This window comes from Mirounga angustirostris, unplaced genomic scaffold, assembly GCF_029215605.1.
Source record: "Mirounga angustirostris isolate CCGP_5_RB_7025 unplaced genomic scaffold, mMirAng1.0.hap1 SCAF_13, whole genome shotgun sequence".
Taxonomy (NCBI): domain Eukaryota; kingdom Metazoa; phylum Chordata; class Mammalia; order Carnivora; family Phocidae; genus Mirounga; species Mirounga angustirostris.
The window spans coordinates 2,057,421-2,073,877 of record NW_026991721.1 but is presented as its reverse complement, the minus strand read 5'-3'; the positions used below and the strand labels follow the sequence as shown (position 1 = coordinate 2,073,877).

General features: G+C 60.8%; 1 protein-coding gene across 2 annotated transcripts in view; it reads right to left on the bottom strand.

Moving 5' to 3' along the window:
• KCNQ1 (potassium voltage-gated channel subfamily Q member 1) overlaps window positions 1-16,457 on the bottom strand; it is a 322,171-nt gene that overhangs the window by 163,377 nt on the left and 142,337 nt on the right. For both annotated transcript variants that reach the window (XM_045893038.3, XM_054511786.2), the window contains one exon: window positions 13,437-13,557. In XM_045893038.3, the coding sequence (XP_045748994.1) occupies window positions 13,437-13,557 (121 nt within the window). The remainder of the gene's footprint in view (window positions 1-13,436; window positions 13,558-16,457) is intronic.

Below are 16,457 nucleotides of genomic sequence, written 5' to 3'. Positions count from 1 at the left end.
GGAGATGCGCTCGATGTCTTAATATAGACCCATCTCCAGAACACCCAGGCATCTTGCCTTTGAGCAGTGCCCACTGCGGCCGCGTGCTCACCAAGAAGTGAGTGGAGTCGCTCAGGGACTGCTGAAAGGTCTCCTTACCGCACGACGCCCGCGGAGAGGGAGCGCAGCACGGCTCGCTGGCCAGGGCTCCGTTCTCTTGGGGTCATTGTGTGTGTCCCTGCTGGCCCCGTCCTGTGAGCTGGAGTCGAGTCATGTCGCCCTCAGGCCTCACTACGCGGCCCACCCCTGCATCCGAGGATGGGAAGCTTGCTGACCGCCCCCCGCCGCCCATCCACGTGCCTCGTGTTCCCTGGAAACGGAACCGATGCCATAAAGCCTAGAGCCCCCACAAGCACAGCCCCACGTGAGGGAAGCCCTGTGCGGTGGGCTGAGAGCCGTGGACACGCGCGCGCACGGATCCTGGAAGGCGGCCCCTGAAAAAGCAGCACCTGACCCCCACCGCGCGGAGCTGTCCCCAGCGCGCGCGCGCCCACGTGCGTAACACTTAATAAAAGTGCTTCTCGGAGGCGTCGCCCTGAGTAGATCTAGCTCATGTGGGCAGCTCAAAAAGAAGTGCGGCGTACCTGTACGTTAGCTCCAAAAAGGGAAACCACAGACAGACACGCATGCCACGTGTCGGCTCGTGTGAAAACGTGGTCCGTGTAAGGAGAGGCGCAGAGACACACTTGCTTATATAAAACACGGGGGAGAAATAGATCGGAAACCGCCAACAGCGCTAACCTTTAGGGAAGGAAACACAGGAATCCGGGGTTGGGGTGGGGACAGCCTGATGTTTTCACCATAACCCCCTCTGTGCTCTGAATTTGTTTTGCCGCGTGTGTGTAAAGCCTACTTTAATATTATGATTACTTGTTGCGCAAGATCGCAGGAGGTAAAGCACGGGGCGCCGCAGAGCATGCGGACGCTCTGCCAGGCTGTGAACGGGCAGCCTCCGCCGGGGGCTGGGGCGGCTGGCGAGAGGCAGCTCCACCGCATGGTGCTGTGGGCTCTGGTTCATGTCACTCCGAGGAACAGGGGCTGCTCCGGCACAAAGAGGTTTTTGACAGCGGAAGGCAGAGCCAGAGCGAGAGCAGACCCTGGGCAGGCTCCCAGGGAGCCCACCCCCACTCCAGTGGGAAAGGGTGCCCTCCACCCCTCTGCAGACCAACAGGCTCTCCTAGGAAATGAGCTGCTGCATGCGCTGTCACTACGGGGTTCGGAGAGGAGCGATTCTTTCAAGAAACCAACGTGTACGTGTATGGCATGTTCTGACCGCTGCGTCCCACGAAAATACTTGAGTTTTTAGGTAACTCGTTTCCATCTTCAGGTAATCTTTGATTTTGATTCACGCAGCAATGACGACAACACAACGTATTTTTCAATTGATCTGCCCCACAGCTGGGTTCATTTCAGTATTTCCTAACGCATATTCACGTTTTAAACTTAAAAAAAAAAGAAACAACAACAACAACAGGCTGGAACGTGTACCCTATCTCACCACCGTGCTTTTCTATTTTGCCAAAACCTGGCTTTGGGGAGGAGCAAGTGATCTCCGCTTCTGAAATGGCACTACCCGGGCGCTGCTTGGAACCTGCGTCCTCTGGGGAAGTGACACAATGTTGACCCGGGAGGGGGCCCTGGGCGCTCCTCAGCGAGGCGCTGCCCCCACTGGGGTGGGGGGCGGGTGGCGGAGGGGAAGATGAGGCTGCTGACCCACTCGGGACCGGTCCATGCCTGTCCGGCCTCTGCAGGGGCTCTGCCCTGGGCATCCCCGTCCCCCACCTGGGCGTGGGGAGGCTGGGCGGGAAGAAGTCAGCCCAGCACCCGCCACTGTAAGAGGAAACGGAGAGAAACAGCTCCAGTCAGCCCCACAAGTGAGGCCTGGAAAACTCTGCAGCTGGAGCGAACACAAAGGACTTTTCAGACGCTGCAGCCAAGGTGCCCAATGAGCGATTTTTTTTTTTTTTTTTTTTTACAGCTATTAGGGTGACAAGCCTTTCCAAAGGCCAGCAGTTGGCGAGGGCTTCCAGGAAGCTGGTCTGGCACCAGGCTGGGATTGGAGCAACTTTAACGAGTTAACTTCAGAAGGAAGGAATCGTCAGGGAAGGTTTAAGGTTCAACAAACTTTTTGAATTATTTTGCAAAAAGTCCTGGCTTTCAAATTCAAAGGCATGTTTAGCCATGACTGTTTTAAGCCAGAGATTATTTCAGAGGCCACGCAGCCCGCACGTTTCTGATTCATTCACTCCAGGTATCTGTCTTAACTCCTCGGGACAGGCTTTGCAAGTGCCATCCAGTGCCGGGAAACACGGGGGTCACCTTACACGTCCCGTCAGACACCCCGCCCCCCGCGTGCCCCTCCCGCTGCCAGCCCCCCGTGGTTGTATGTGCACACGCGCGCACACGCACACCTTCCCCAAGCAGGAAGCTGCTCTCTGCCAAGAGCGAATGGAATTCAGATTTCCAGAGGGTGTCCTTGGCCTCCAGCTCCACAGCCACACACTGAAGAAAGGTCCTAGTGTGTGTGGTGGGGGCCGAGAGAGAGGGGCCTCCATCTCTGCTCACGTCTATCTGGGCCCCAAGCAAAACCCACAACTGGCTGTGCTCGCCTCAGCCACACCCGGCCTCAGTCACATTCCTTCCCTTCCTGAGCCCACACTGGGTGGCCCCACAACCCAGCTTCTACACCTCCCTCCCCACCAGCGGGGAGACCGAGGCCAGGCCCTCATGGGGCAGCCACCAAGTACAAGTGAGGGGGCCGCACCCCAGGCCCAAGGCAGCCGGAAACCACCGAGGGGCCCTCAGGGCTGGGCATCCCACCCGTGGTCTCCGCTCAGCTATGGTGGGAGAAGACAGTACTTACTCCCCGAGCAGCACCCCCCGGGGCCGAGCTCCCTGCAGGAAGTCCCTCTTCATAGCCCACCTGCACCCTCCTGGCTGCAGACGACCCCCACACCAGGAAGAAGCACTGTCCCCGTCCAGGCCGGGCCTTCAAGCCCTGAGATCTGGCATCCTTGGGAGTTAAACATTTACAGGCAGAGACCAACACCAGCCCAGTAAATGAGACAAGTCCATGATCAGCCACACACGGTGGACAGGCTGGTCACGCTTAGCTTCTCTTTGACCCCAGTCACTGGGACCCTGCCACCTGCGTGGCCAGGGAGCAGCAGGTGGGAAGTGTGATCCTCCTGCAGGTCATCAGAGTCAGTGAGGACCGAGATGGGCAGGAGCACTCATGGCTTCTCAGGTGCTCAGTGCCCAGGGAGGCCTGGTACAGGAAGCGGGGGCTCCCGGGGCCTGGCCTTTCTGCCTGGGGAGGAGGCTGCGGCTTTGCCACCCGGGCCTGGGGTCTCTGCTTGGGCTCCTGTCCTTGCTCAGGGCTGCTCTGATCTTCCTGAGCTGGGGGGTGGTGGCACCCTCGCCCTGCTCTTGCCCACCGGGGTCTCTGGCTGAGTGCCGTGAGGTCCTGCCGTGGCCTGAGAGGCCACCTTCACTGTCCCTTCTGGCCAGCTCAGACCTTGCAGTTCAGTGTTTATGTAATGCCGTGACCCTACCAGCCCCTCCTTCCAAGCATGGCCCGCAGTGGTCTTAGCTGCGGCGACGCTCTTCCTGCATCCCTTGGGGAGGGCCTGGCATGCGAGAAACAGCAGGCTAAGGAGCAGGCCACGGTCACGACCGGGGCCTTGAGGATGTGCTCCTGCTGCTATCCTAGTAGCCAGGGGGCCGTGGCCTGCTGTGGGGTGCAGTGCAGGTCCCCCTAGAGCAGACAGCCCCCGCTGGAAACGCAAAGGAGCATGGGATTCGGAGTCAGGAGCCCCAGGGCCTGGCCCCAGCTGTCAGTGGCTGGCATGGCCTCTGGGCAGGGTCCCCTCATCTCTGGTGTTGGGGCCCCCACTTCCTAGGCTGTCCATCTCCCAACACCTACAGAGATACCTTCCCATCCCAAACGCCGGCCCCTGGTCTGATGCAGCCCATTTCCAGTGCAGGACAGGGGTAGGCGGTGGAGAGCTGTAAGCAGGGAGCTGCTGTGGGCTGTGGGGGTCACTGGGGAGGACACTCCAGTGAAGTCCTCTGAACCTCTGCGGATGGCCCCACCCCAGTCCCTACACACACCCACCGGCCTGAGCTCAATCACGCCCGGAGCCCGTTTTCTGGGGCGTCGCTCCACCTAAGGCTGTCCCACCTCGTGAGTCTGCCCCCCTGCTCCTGCAGCGGCCTCGCCTCGCAGCCAGGCCCCCGTGAGCTCCCACCTGGAGCCCACCCACCCAGCCGGGGGTTCCACGGGGCAGTTCAAGAAGAAAAGCAGAAAAAAAAAGCATTCCAGTGTTTTAAACTGGGAGAATATTCCATTTGACTTGACAAATCCAGAACCTAAGGACAACACAACCACAAGACCAAGGCCGAAAGGCCCAAGAGGAGGGGAAGGCAGGAGGGGCGCCCCCGGGCCCGAGGGTGGCTGCTGGATCCCGGCCGGGGAGTGGATGACAGGGGGCCCCATCGCAGCCCGGGCAGGGCCCGGGAGACAAGCCTAGAGCAGGTTCACAGGCTTGAAGCCAAAGGTCCCAGCGTGACCTGGCCTTGCACTTTATACCCTAGATGCAGCGCCCGGCTGCCAGAGGAATGAAGCCGGCGGCCCCGGGGTTGGCTGCTGGGCGCTGCCCACCTCCGCTCCAGGGGCCGCGTCTAAGGCAGGGGGAAGGGCCCTGAGCGCTGTCTCTCAGAACAGCCTTCCTCCCACCGTCTTCCACATGTCCTCTACTGCCTGTGACGTCACCCCACCCTCTGCCTCGGTTTCCCTAGCAGGGCGGCGAAGAACAGTGTCGTGGCAAGTGTTACTAGCAGCCTAGTCTGATCTTGTATGATGGTTCAGTTCCAGAAGACAGATCAGGTAGGAAATCCCTTCAATTGCCCCTAAAAAACAAGGTTCCCAGAGCTGTGTGTGGCTCGAGCCCACTGAAGTGGGAGCAGTTCTGGGCGCACATGGAGGGTGTCCCCGCTCCTGTAGAGGCTGCTCCCCAACACAGGCTTTAAAGGGAGCCCCTGGGGCTGCTGTGATGATCAAAGCAGACGCGGGCTCGGGGTAAGGGTGTGGGGCTGACAGGGACGCCGGGGACGCCAGCCTCTGAGGCCGGACTCGGGTCTCCCTCTGCCTCTGCCTCTTTTCCTTCCCCTTCCCAGATGGCGCCCAGGCCTCCCGTGGGCCAGCCAGACCCGACAGACTGAACCGTCAGACCTCCGCCCTGGAGCCAGTCACTGCCAAGGACCAGCACCTAAGGGGTGGCTCGAGCCCAGGACACCCGCCTGGTCCCAAGAGGCCTAGCACATGTAGAGGACGACCGCCCGGCCAGGGGCTCTGGGTCACCCCTAGAAGCCGGGAAGCTCGGCCTGCCGCTCTGAGTCCTGCACAAGCCGGTCAGCCTCCCAGGGGCGCTGGGGGCCCCCCGAGCGGCCTGCCGGTTGCGAGGCCCCTCGCACTCCGCGCGCGGTGGCGCCAGGTCCAGGGTGTGTGCAGAGACTGAATGTGCCGAATTCTTGGAGAAGGTGGCCACAAAGAGCCCCTCAACCAAAGCAGAGTGTCCGTCCGCGCACTGTCCTCTCCTGCTGACGGGCCACAGAAACACTTTGGGAGGCACAGGCCCAAACCAGATGCCAGGCCCCTTTGCCTCGGCTGGCTGGTGACCTCCCTGCCCCCTGCCCGCCCGCCCGCCCGCCCTCCGGGAGCCAGCCTGGCTTTCCCCTCACAGCCCCGGGCCCCCCGGGAGACGGTGCATCTGGGACTGAGCCCCGGCTCTGCCCCTGCCTCACGGGGGACCAGGCAAGGCCTGGCCCTTCTGTGCAGTACGGACCCCCCACGACACGAGCTGTGTGTCCCAGCCCCCTCCCAAACCTGACACACACACGCAGCCTCTCGGGAGCACCTGGCGGCCAGCGAGCCTGTGAACACGGCCGCCCCGGCTACGCCGCCCAGGGAGCTGCCCCAGATAACGGGGCTACGTCAGCGCCTCCATCCCCTGCCACGCACGGGGCCAAGGGTAGGCAGGACGTCTGGCCCACGCTGCCCCTCGCTCTGCTGGAGGCCATGCTGCCTTGGCGGGTAGGCCTGACGGTTGAGAACGATGGCAGATGCACGTTGGGGCACGTGAAGAGCAGGCCAGAGGGGCCCAGCTCTCTCCCCGCACCACCCAGGGGGGCCGGAGCCCCTTTCCTCACCACCAGAGGCTGTGGGCTGTGCGCCTGCCTGCGGCCCGCATCCAGGCCCTGGGCTCAGAGGCCTCCGGGCAGATCTTGCGAAGGACAGGACCTCCAGGCTGCACACGCGCCCCATCCGCATCCCATGGAGACCTGTGACCGGGGGCTTCCAGAAGCTCTCAGGTCAAGTAAGGGATGTGCCCATGGGGTCTCTCCTACCGGCTAACACAGTTCTCGAATTAGGTGCAGGGCCAGACCCCCGACCCCACAACCTCAAGGGCTCACTGCTGCGCCGCCAGGCCCATTTCCGGGATCCACGAGAGAACACCAAGGCTCGGAAAGGCGAGCTGACCACCCCAGCGCTCTCCAGGCCGGACGGGTGGATCCACGCCGGCCAGGGTTCCCAGGAAGAGCGCGTCCGTGGGCTTGGCGAACACCGGAGCGTCAGCGGATGAGGCTAAGTGTCAGATCAGCCGCACGCGACCACGGCACTGAAGCCTGCAGGACACAGTAAGGAACGCGGGGGGCGCGGGGAGGCCACGGCTACCAAGACCCACTATTGACCCACCGTTGTGAAGACATTCGCTGTCCCCATCCTCATCTAGGGAGAGGAGGCTTTCTGTGGACGCTGGCCGTGGGGGCAGAGGTGGACCCCACAGAGACAGGCCAGTTGCGAGGCAGGGGACCTGGCCAGAGCCTTCTCAACCGGCTGTCCAGACCTGTTATCAAACACCAGTCGCAAGGAAGCAAGGCCCTGGCAGAAAGGACACGGTCTGAGCAGTGGAATGAAGCAGAGCTACGCGTGGACCGCGGGCTGGAGTGGGATGGCGGGGAGCTGGCAGGACGGCGGAGGGAGGTCGGCCTTCTCCATGAAGGGTGCTGAGCCAGCCTGCATAACCAAGGGGGAGAAAATGTACCTTGACCTCAGCCTCACATTGGATGCAAAAATCGATTCCAGATGGACCATGGATCTACATGTGAAAGGTGAGCTAATAAAGCTTTAAAAAACCAGAATATCTTTATGACCTTGGAGTAGTCAAAGCTTCTTTAATAGGATACAAACAGCACTATCCAGAAAGGAAATGTTTGATTAACTGGATCACATTAAGAGTTCACTTAAAGTTCTTCTGTTCGTCAAAAGACGCCCCTCTCGGGAGGAACGGCCCGCTGGGGGGGAGCCGGTGGTTCTGTGCTAGGGAAGCACGCGTGTGTGTGTGGGCACGTGGGAGCACGATCGTTTCTGCCCCTCGCAAGCCCTCGCCAGGACATGGGAAGGCAGACAGAAAGAACAAGTGTACATCAGTAAGAAAAGAAGTCACGAGCATTTTTACAAAGGACAATATCCAACCAAGTAGCAACACGGGGAGGGGCTCAGCTGCCTGGGCCGTCGGGTTCCTGTGGACGAAGATCCCGATCCGCCGCCGCCAGATCCCGCCCCGGCCCGGCCGAGAGGGAGCGCCGCAGGAGGGCTGGGTGCGGGGAGGCCCCGGCCGGGCGGCGGCGGGGGGAAGCAGCCGCGCCCACGGGGACGCTGCTTGGCAGGACTTAGGGGCAGTAAGCACGCCCATCCAGCGGCCCGGCGGCCCCACACCTAGGCAGACGCGCGCCGGAAACGCAGCCTGTATGTTCGCCAGAGAGCCTGCACAGGATATTCTTAGCACTAATGTTAACAACCCGGCGCTGGAAGCGGTCGACAATAGAACGGATAAACAAAGTGTAGGCCGTTCACACGGTGGCGGGCCAGCCACCCGGAGCGCGTGAAGCGCTGCTCTGCACAGCCACGTGGGCACGTCTCCCGGGAGCCAGACGGACACACAGGTGCGCTGCCGGGGGCATCTGTCTATAGAGGGTTCAAGAACGGGCAACGCCGAGTCCTGCTGCCAGAAGCCGAGACGGCGGTGACCGGGCAAAGGCGTGCCCAGAAGTGGGCACACAGGGCCTTCCCCGGGACCCCTCTGTCTGGGTGCTAGTTATATGTGGCCCGCGCTGAGACGTACCAAGGGCTCTCGAGATCTGTGCGCTCGTGTGTGCGCGTCATCCCTCAACTGGAACGTTGGAAGCACCCTGTATGCAAGTTCGGACCTCTCTGGGCCTAACTTGAGAGCTGGACAACCCAGGCCTGGAGAGCGGCCGGGCCTGACCTCCCACTCAGGCCTCCTGACCATGCTGCCCTCGGGCTCAGCCTCCCCTTCTAGGTTTGGGCCCGCGGGGGACCCGGGACCACCAGAAATGTCTCCGTGGCAACCCCAGCGCCATCTGTGAAGCTGTCCCTCACACCCGCCAACATTGCCTGCCAGGTGCCGGCCAGCCTCGCCCAAGACCCGCCGTGGAGAGACCTGAGTCCAGCCACTGGGGCGCCCCCGGACCAGGAGTTACGGTCATGGCCGCCGAGGAAGTAAGAGGCCTCCCGCTCTCCTCCGGGCCTTCTACCTGGACCGAGGGCCCACGGCCCGGAGCGCTGGCCTCAGGAGGCCGGCTGCATTCTCCTCACGTGCTCAGATGGAGGAAGTGAGGCTCCCAGAGGTTAGGGGGCCTCCGGGGCCGGCCTGCAGCTGGGCCGATGCAGGCTGAGAGCCAGATTGAGGGCATCTGATTCCCAGTCCCGTCTCTTTCCCACTGAGCCACTCCGCCTCGCTTTTAATTTAATTAGGAGAACATTTAATCCCCCCGTGCATTTCAGAGACGGGTTGGAGCTCGCCGGGGCTGGGAGGCTCTGACGGGGCCTGTGACTCACGCAGCCCTGCACAGCACTCCCAGGCGGGCTCCCACGGGGCTTCCTTGGCACCTCGTGCAGACAGAGGTGGTCTGGAGCTCCGAAGAAGACAGGACACCGGTCTGGAAAAGACAAACTGGTCTCATCTGTTCCTGGCAAGCCCCCTCCTTCATCCCCCTGGACGCTAGCCCCGGAGTGGCTTTTTCATCCTTTCCCACCAGTTTGCAGGGCGAGAAATAAAGCAAGGAGCATGGCTGCTCGAAGAGGTGCAGTGCCTGGCGTCTCTGCGGTCCATGGGAGTCATTCGCAGCTGGCCCCAGGGTCCCCGAAACATCCCCAGCTGAGCTGGTCCCATCCAGAGAGCTAGTCCACAGAGCCGAGCGCAGGGCCGAGCCTTGTGACATTTGCCCCCGTTTCCAGAAGGCATGGGGCTGGCCGTGGCCTCACTGACAAACGCAGAATTCAGGAGACATTAGTAGTGATGTGGACGAAAGCCAGGCCGCAGCGGCCTTGCTGGAAGAGAGACACTTGAGCGTTTTGGCATGAGACTCCGCAGGGTCCAGGAGAAAGTTGGAGACATGGAAATTCTAATTAACGCACACGGGGCTGGTTTTGCTCAAGGATCTACAGGCTGTCCTGTCACAGAAGGCCCAGAGGCCCACGGTTGCTGGGGAGGTGCTCACGGTCACCTGGTGGGGGCCCACGGTACCCCAGCCCCGGCCCTGCCTTCCCTCTGCCCGCGGCCCTCCCCATGCCCACGTAGATGCACAGGGCGTTGGGCTGTGCCCCCCTGCCCCCTGCAAAGCAGGGCAGGGAGGGGGCGGCTGGTAAGCAGAAGCAGAGCCTCGTCCAGCCTCGACAGGGAGATGGAGGAACCCTTCAGGGGAACCCCAGGCCGAGGTGTTTGTGGTGGGCCTGACCTCTCACACCACCTGCCTGGGGGGCCCACATGCACCCAATGGGATGGATGTGGACTCCTGGCCAGGCCTGGCTGTCATGGCAGCTGGGCGAGGTGTGGGGGGCCGTTTCCCAAGGCTGCTGGGACAAGGGTACCCAGGCCCAATCAGAGCCACAGATCCCCATGCGGAGGCCAGTTCTGACCAGCCGCCCGCTGCCCTCCATGCTAACATCCCTGCCGAGGCACCACGGCCCTCACCGCCTCGTCTCAGGGGAGGCTGGCCTGGCCCTGGGGGCGGGGGGTCTGGCCTGCCTTGGGGTGGGAGCCACAGTCCTGGAGCTCCTTCCAGCCGGGGGCTTCAGGAGAGCCAGGGAGCGGGAGCCTGAGAAGAGCCACGCATACCCTGCTCTTGGGGCCCTGACTGAGGGCTCAGGGAGCTGGTACGGAAGCCCTGACAGCCAGAGGAGGACGTGGCCTCCCTGGGGCGAGGACGATGGAGAAGGAATCTGATGGCTGCTGATGAGGGACAAGGCGGTTTCAGATGGGGACACCACGTGCAAGGCACAGGGATGCACACAGAGGTGGCCCTCCCTTCCCATTGTCCCGCCGGTGGCCCTCAGTGGGCAGAAGGCAGTGGGTGGGGCAGGAGGCCAGAAACTCATCCCAGCTCCTGTTGGGGCGCAGGGCTCTCCTCCTCTCCTAGATGCCCCGTCTCTACCTTACACTTGCCCCTTGGAAGCCCTGTGGCAAGGCTCTGGGTCGGGGGGACACGGGTGCAGAGAGCTTGAGGCAGACGGGGGCTCCTGGAAGGTGTGTGTGTGTGAGATTGCGGCCCAGCCCCCTGGAGCTGGGCGACGGCCCCAGGGCTGCACGGGGACGCTGGGGCTTGCTTGTGCGGCCCAGACCACTCTGCCTCCCCGACCCACGGTGTCCCGGCGACTCCCTAGTTTGCACCCGGTTTCCTCACCGGCCCCCAACCCCCCCCACCCCTCGCCCCACCAATGGCCAGCAGGCCCCGGAAAGAGGAGCTTCGCCCAGCCCCAGGGACCTTCCCGTAATCAAGGCTGCAGTGACCTCACCTCCCTGGGGCCCAGCGGGTGGGGAGAGCTTGAGATGGAAACAAAATGTGTCTTTATTTATGCTTTTAATTTGAATTCTGGAACTGACCCAACGTGGTAATACACTTAACCTCAGTAAAATGCTGAAGAAAAATGAATCTGTTTTTCAGTAACTGCTTCCCACCCCCTCTGCCCCTTGCGAGACCCCCGTGCACATCCCCATCCCTCGTGCACACACCAGGGCAGGGGACAGCCCTGTCGGGGTCCACGGGGCCAGGCGGCCCGCAGGATCGTCGACGTGGCCCTGAGCAACCGGAGCCAAGTTTAATCAGGGGCACGGATCACCAGGAGCGCCGGGCGGGAGGTGAAGATGCACAGCCCCAGAGCAGGCGCACAGGGTGGGTGCACAGGGCGGGCGCAGCCCTGAATAAACACGCCCACCAGAGCCACCTCCTCTTCCAGCCATGGTGGGGTGGGGCCTCTGCCCAGCTCGTGGCCCTGGGGGCGCCTCGGTCCTGAGGCCCCAGCACCTCTCCCTGAGCGTCCATCCCACTCTCCCCAGTGGGGCTCCCTGAGGCACGGTTCCCTGTGCCAAGGACATGTCTGTGCAGGTCCCCTGCCGGCTCCCCTTGACCCTGCCCTGACCGACCACAGTGCCTTGACCTCAGTCTCCCTGCTCCCAGCCCCTGCCACAGACCTAAGTACCATGCCTGGACACCTTCCTGTCCCCCCAGCTGGTTCACGCCCAGCCGCCACCTCTGGACAGGTCTGCTGGGAGAAGCCATTGTAGGTTCTAGCATGGGGACCTGGCTGAGGACTTGGGTTCGGGCCCAGGCAGCACTGGGGGTGACCAAGGAAACCTCCCCCAGCCAGTCTTGCAGGGCCAGAGAGCCTGTGAGGCGTCACCACGCAGCTGTGTGGATGGTGGGTGGTGGCCCCGTCCTGACCAGTGGGACTCCTCGTGTGTGTGTGTGTTCGAGGGGCTGGGCCACGGCCACGGCCGAGAGAACAAAGGAGAAGAGGCTCCAACGGGAGGAGAGGGGCTGGGGGTACAGGAAGGGGCAGCAGGCCCAGGGAGGCCTGGGGTGGGGGGTCCACCTGCCCGAGGGTTGCGGGTCCCGGCAGGCTCTGAGCAGGCTCTGCACCTGTGTTGCTCGGAACACCAGCCACAGAACTCCCAACCGTTACCACTCCGTGGTCTTTCTCGTGCCCTGGACTCCGTGAAGGCCTCCGCCAAAGCGGCAAGCCAGCATTCTGCCTTCAGGCACCGGCCTGCCCGCCCGCCCGGCTGCTCACATCTCTGCTCCCGCCCCCTTCTCCAGCAAGCCTGTCTGGTCATCTCCAGGACCGATGGGGGCCCTGCAGCCCACTCGCGCCGCGTCCACGAGCATGAGTCGCCCCTGCTTCCTGGTGAGCCGGCCGGCTCCCACCAAGCCAGGGAGCACTTCCTGGGGGCACCCTGCCAGCCACGGGGTGCTGCCCACTTCCCCGTGAGCCTGGGGGGCCTGGAAAGCTGGCCGGCGGGTCCTGCCTGGTCACAGGACCAGCCCGAGACGGTCCCGTCTCGCTCTCAGTCTGGCTACGAGACTCCACCAGCGCTGTCTGAGCAGCCGGGAGGCCCCCCGACCTGGGTCCCCGCTTCCTCGGACACCTGCGAGGCAACGGCCCAGGGCCTCACCCAGACGGAGGCGCCCACGGCTCAGGACAACGCGAAGACCCCCGGAGGAAGGCGAACGCCCTTCTGGGACCTCTCCATGTGTGCGTGGAGACGCAACCGTGTCAGCAAGCGAGCTGGGGGAGGGCCGAGAGGAGCGCACGCCCTCACACCGGAACACCGTCCGGGGGAATCCCCCGTGGGGCGGCGGCCAGAACGGGCCCCAGTGCCCCACTGACCCCACCGCTCGCCGTCACCACTGGGTGCCCCTGCTGGGAGCACTGACTCATCCCTCGCAAGGGAATCACACCACGGGCGGGCCCTGGGGACTGGCCTGGCAGGGCTGCGACGGCGGGGGAGGACGGGCGTGCGTCCCAGGCCAGCTGGGCCTCGGGGGAAGGCCAACTGGAAGGCGTGGAAAATCAGCCATTTCCTCCACCTGAAGGAGCCCCTGAGGACAGCAGAGGCCACTGGCAGAGAGCGCTCGGCATCTGCCCCGCGGCTCTGGCCGGGCTTCTACGGGGAAATGCTGAAAAACAAAGTCGTCTCTTTTTTGGGGGGTGGGGTGGGGGCGAGGGGAGAGAAAAACAATCTCCTCAGACGCTCGAGGCACAAAAACAAGTGGAAAATGATCAGTTTGGTTTTCCATAAGTCAAAACAAGAGGATCATGTTTCCAGACTTGGCGGGAAATGCCCCTGCTCTCCTCCCCGCCTGGTGCCCGGGCACTGGGTCCGGCCCCTGGCAGCGGGTGGATGGCCCCCGGTCGCTGAGGGCAGGCGGCAAGTGGTGGCGGGCCCCGCGTGAGCAGGCCCGAGCCCCGGGCCGGCACCGAGGCGACCCCTCGGAGCCCCACGTCCCTCCAGCCTGGGCAGGCGGACACTCACTGTGACACGTGGGTGATGGGCGCCAGCAGCGTCTCCCCCTCCAGGTCCAGGTCCTCGGCAAAGCTGTTGGTTCTCATGAAGTGGGCTGTGCTCACCTCTAGCAGCATGGGGCTCTTCTTCACTGTGGGGAGAGGCATGGGGCAGCACGTGAGGCCTCCATGGAAGGCTCGATGGGGCCCAGGGCGGCCCAGAGCCGGGCTCAGACGCCCACCCCAACCAGCCACCCCAGCCGGGGGGCGGGGGGAACAGACTTGCACGCCCAGAGCTTCCCCCAAACTGACAAGACATACGCCCACAGAGCTGGGTGAGGAGTGAGGATGGTTCCCGAAGCTTCCGCCCTGAGGATCTGCGGGGCCGGCGGGTTAAAATGGCCCCCACGTGCCTGAGGCCTCAAAGGCCCGTGACCCCTTCCCAGGGGGAGGACTGCCTGGGCTGAGCTCAGGTGTCCAGGCCTGTCCCCGGATTCACAGCTGACACTCAGGTCAACAGTAAAACGCAGCTGATAAACACAGGTCTGCTGAGAGACCCTGACTTCCGCCACGGCGCCATCACCCTCGTGCAGACAGAGGGCCTTGTATCAGTGGAGACCCAAGGTGGTCTCCTGCCCACAAGGAGCCACAAGCCTGGGAGAGAGGGGGAAGCCCTGGAGCCCCTGGTCCCCCGTTCAGGCCACAGGGCCACACTGGCCACCCAGACCCCAAGGGAAGCACCGAACTACCTCACCCCAACAGACCCATGTCACACTCAGGTTCCCGGGCCCGCCCCCGACAATCTGGTGCCGGTGCTCTGGGCTGATAAGAATACCTACCAGTCCCCAGATATTCAACGCGGACTGATTTTTCTTTTCCCCACTTAAAGATTTTATCGTGAAAGAAGTTCTCATTGTAAAAAGTGCACCAACTCAAAGATTCACGAAGGCCCGCCTCCTCCAAGGTCATCTGTGTCAACTGCCCAGTGGATTCCTAGCTCATCGCTCTCTGCTCATCGTACAGCTGACACCAGGTGAGACTCTCTTTTTTATATATGCATGTGTCTGCTCTGCCCCCATCACGCTGCAGCACGCTCATCTCAACTTTCTACAGGTGTACAGATGGGGAACTATGCTTTGGTAGTTGGGACAATCGTCCGTGGCTTACGTCTGCCACAGTTCACTCAGCCACTCCGTGGTGGATGTTTGCTGAGGCTCCCCTGGCTTTAAGCCACTGCTTTGAGGCGATGATGTGCCACCCATTTGTGGTTTTTTTTGTTGGTTTGTTAGTTTTTTAAAGATTTTATTTATTTATTTGACAGAGAAAGACACGGCGAGAGAGGGAACACAAGCAGGGGGAGCAGGAGAGGGAGAAGCAGGCTTCCCATGGAGCAGGGAGCCTGATGCGGGGCTCGATCCCAGGACCCTGGGATCATGACCTGAGCCAAAGGCAGATGCTTAACGACTGAGCCACTCAGGTGCCCCAACACGCCACCCATTTGTAAGAAAACCTGACACTGGGGTCAGGTGTGAGGGTGCTTCCCAGGTAATTGGAAGTGTTTTCCCAAGAAGCTGTAGCAATTCAGACTTCACCAGCAGTGTGTGAATGTGACGCTAGCCCACGTCCATGCCCACAGCAGCTGCTGGTGCCCTTCCCAGGGCCCGCCAGGCACGGAGGAAGACAAGGGTGCTTTTATTTTTTTCCTTTTATGCTGAAGGCCTTTTGTGGCTTGGAGGCCGTTTGGACTTCCTCTTGCAGAACTGAATTGCCTGTTCATATCTTTTGCTCATTTCTACTTGTCAACTTGTAGGAATTGTTCACCAATTAAAGATATTAACCCTTTGTCATGTAAGGTAGAGAAATCTTCCCCAGTCTATCTTTGGTCTTTTAGCCTTTGAGTGTGGTTGTGTTTATCATAGAAAATGTTTTATGTGTCTACAGTGATATACCTATCTTTTGCTTTATGTTAAAGGAAGATTTTCCCACTTCAAAGGAACATAACTGCCTCTTAAATTTACCTGTGATATAAATGTATGAATGTTGTGTGTGTAAATTTTAATGCATTTAACATTTATGCCTAACATTCTGGGCATTCACCAACAATCTGGAAGTGTAAAAGTACTGTGCGCAATCTTAAGAAATTAACGTAAGAAACAAAATATAAAATTTCTTGAGGAAGACACAGAAGATTATCTCTGGACCTTGGATTCGGCAATGAGTTTTGAAGTACAACGCTACAAGCTCAATCGGTGAGAGGAAGAAATTGACAAACTGGACTTTATCAAAATTAAAGATATTTGCTCTGCAGAAGACACTGCTAAGGGAAACAGAGATAAGCTACAGACTTGGAGAAGGTGTTTCCACATCTCCTATTTGGCCAAGGACTTGTATCTAGAATATATAAAGAACTCCTGCAACTTGACAGCAGGAAAGCCACCAACCCAATCTAAGAAATGGATTACAAGCAAGCATGGCAAAAGATGCTCAGTTTGGTCAACATCAGTAGTTGTTAGGGAAATGCAAGGTAAATAAATCCACAGTGAGCGACCATGACACCTTTGCTGGAATGGCTCAATTTTGTTTTTTTAAGATTTTATTTATTTATTTGAGAGACAGAGAGCAGAGCGAGAGAGAGAACACAGGGCGGGGGGCAGAGAGAGAAGCAGACTGCCCACTGAGCAGGCAGCCTGATGCGGGACTCGATCTCTGGGCCCTGGATCATGACCCAAGCCAAAGGCAGATGCTTCACTGACTGAGCCACCCAGGCACCCCTCTGGAATGGCTAAATTTTGTTAAACAAAACTTGAGGCCTGACAACGCCATGCACTCAGGAGGACGTGGAGCAAGTGGAGCTCACTGCCCCCGGTGGGAGCGAGGAATGATGCGGCCATGCTGGAAACGAGTTTGGCAGTGTCTCATAAAGCTAACCGTGCACCTGCCGTGTGACCCAGCAGTCCTTCTCCCAGATATTTACCCAAGTGAATCAAAAATTTACGTTCACAAAAAGCTGTACATAAATGTGCACAGCCACTTCACTCACAATCGCCCAAAC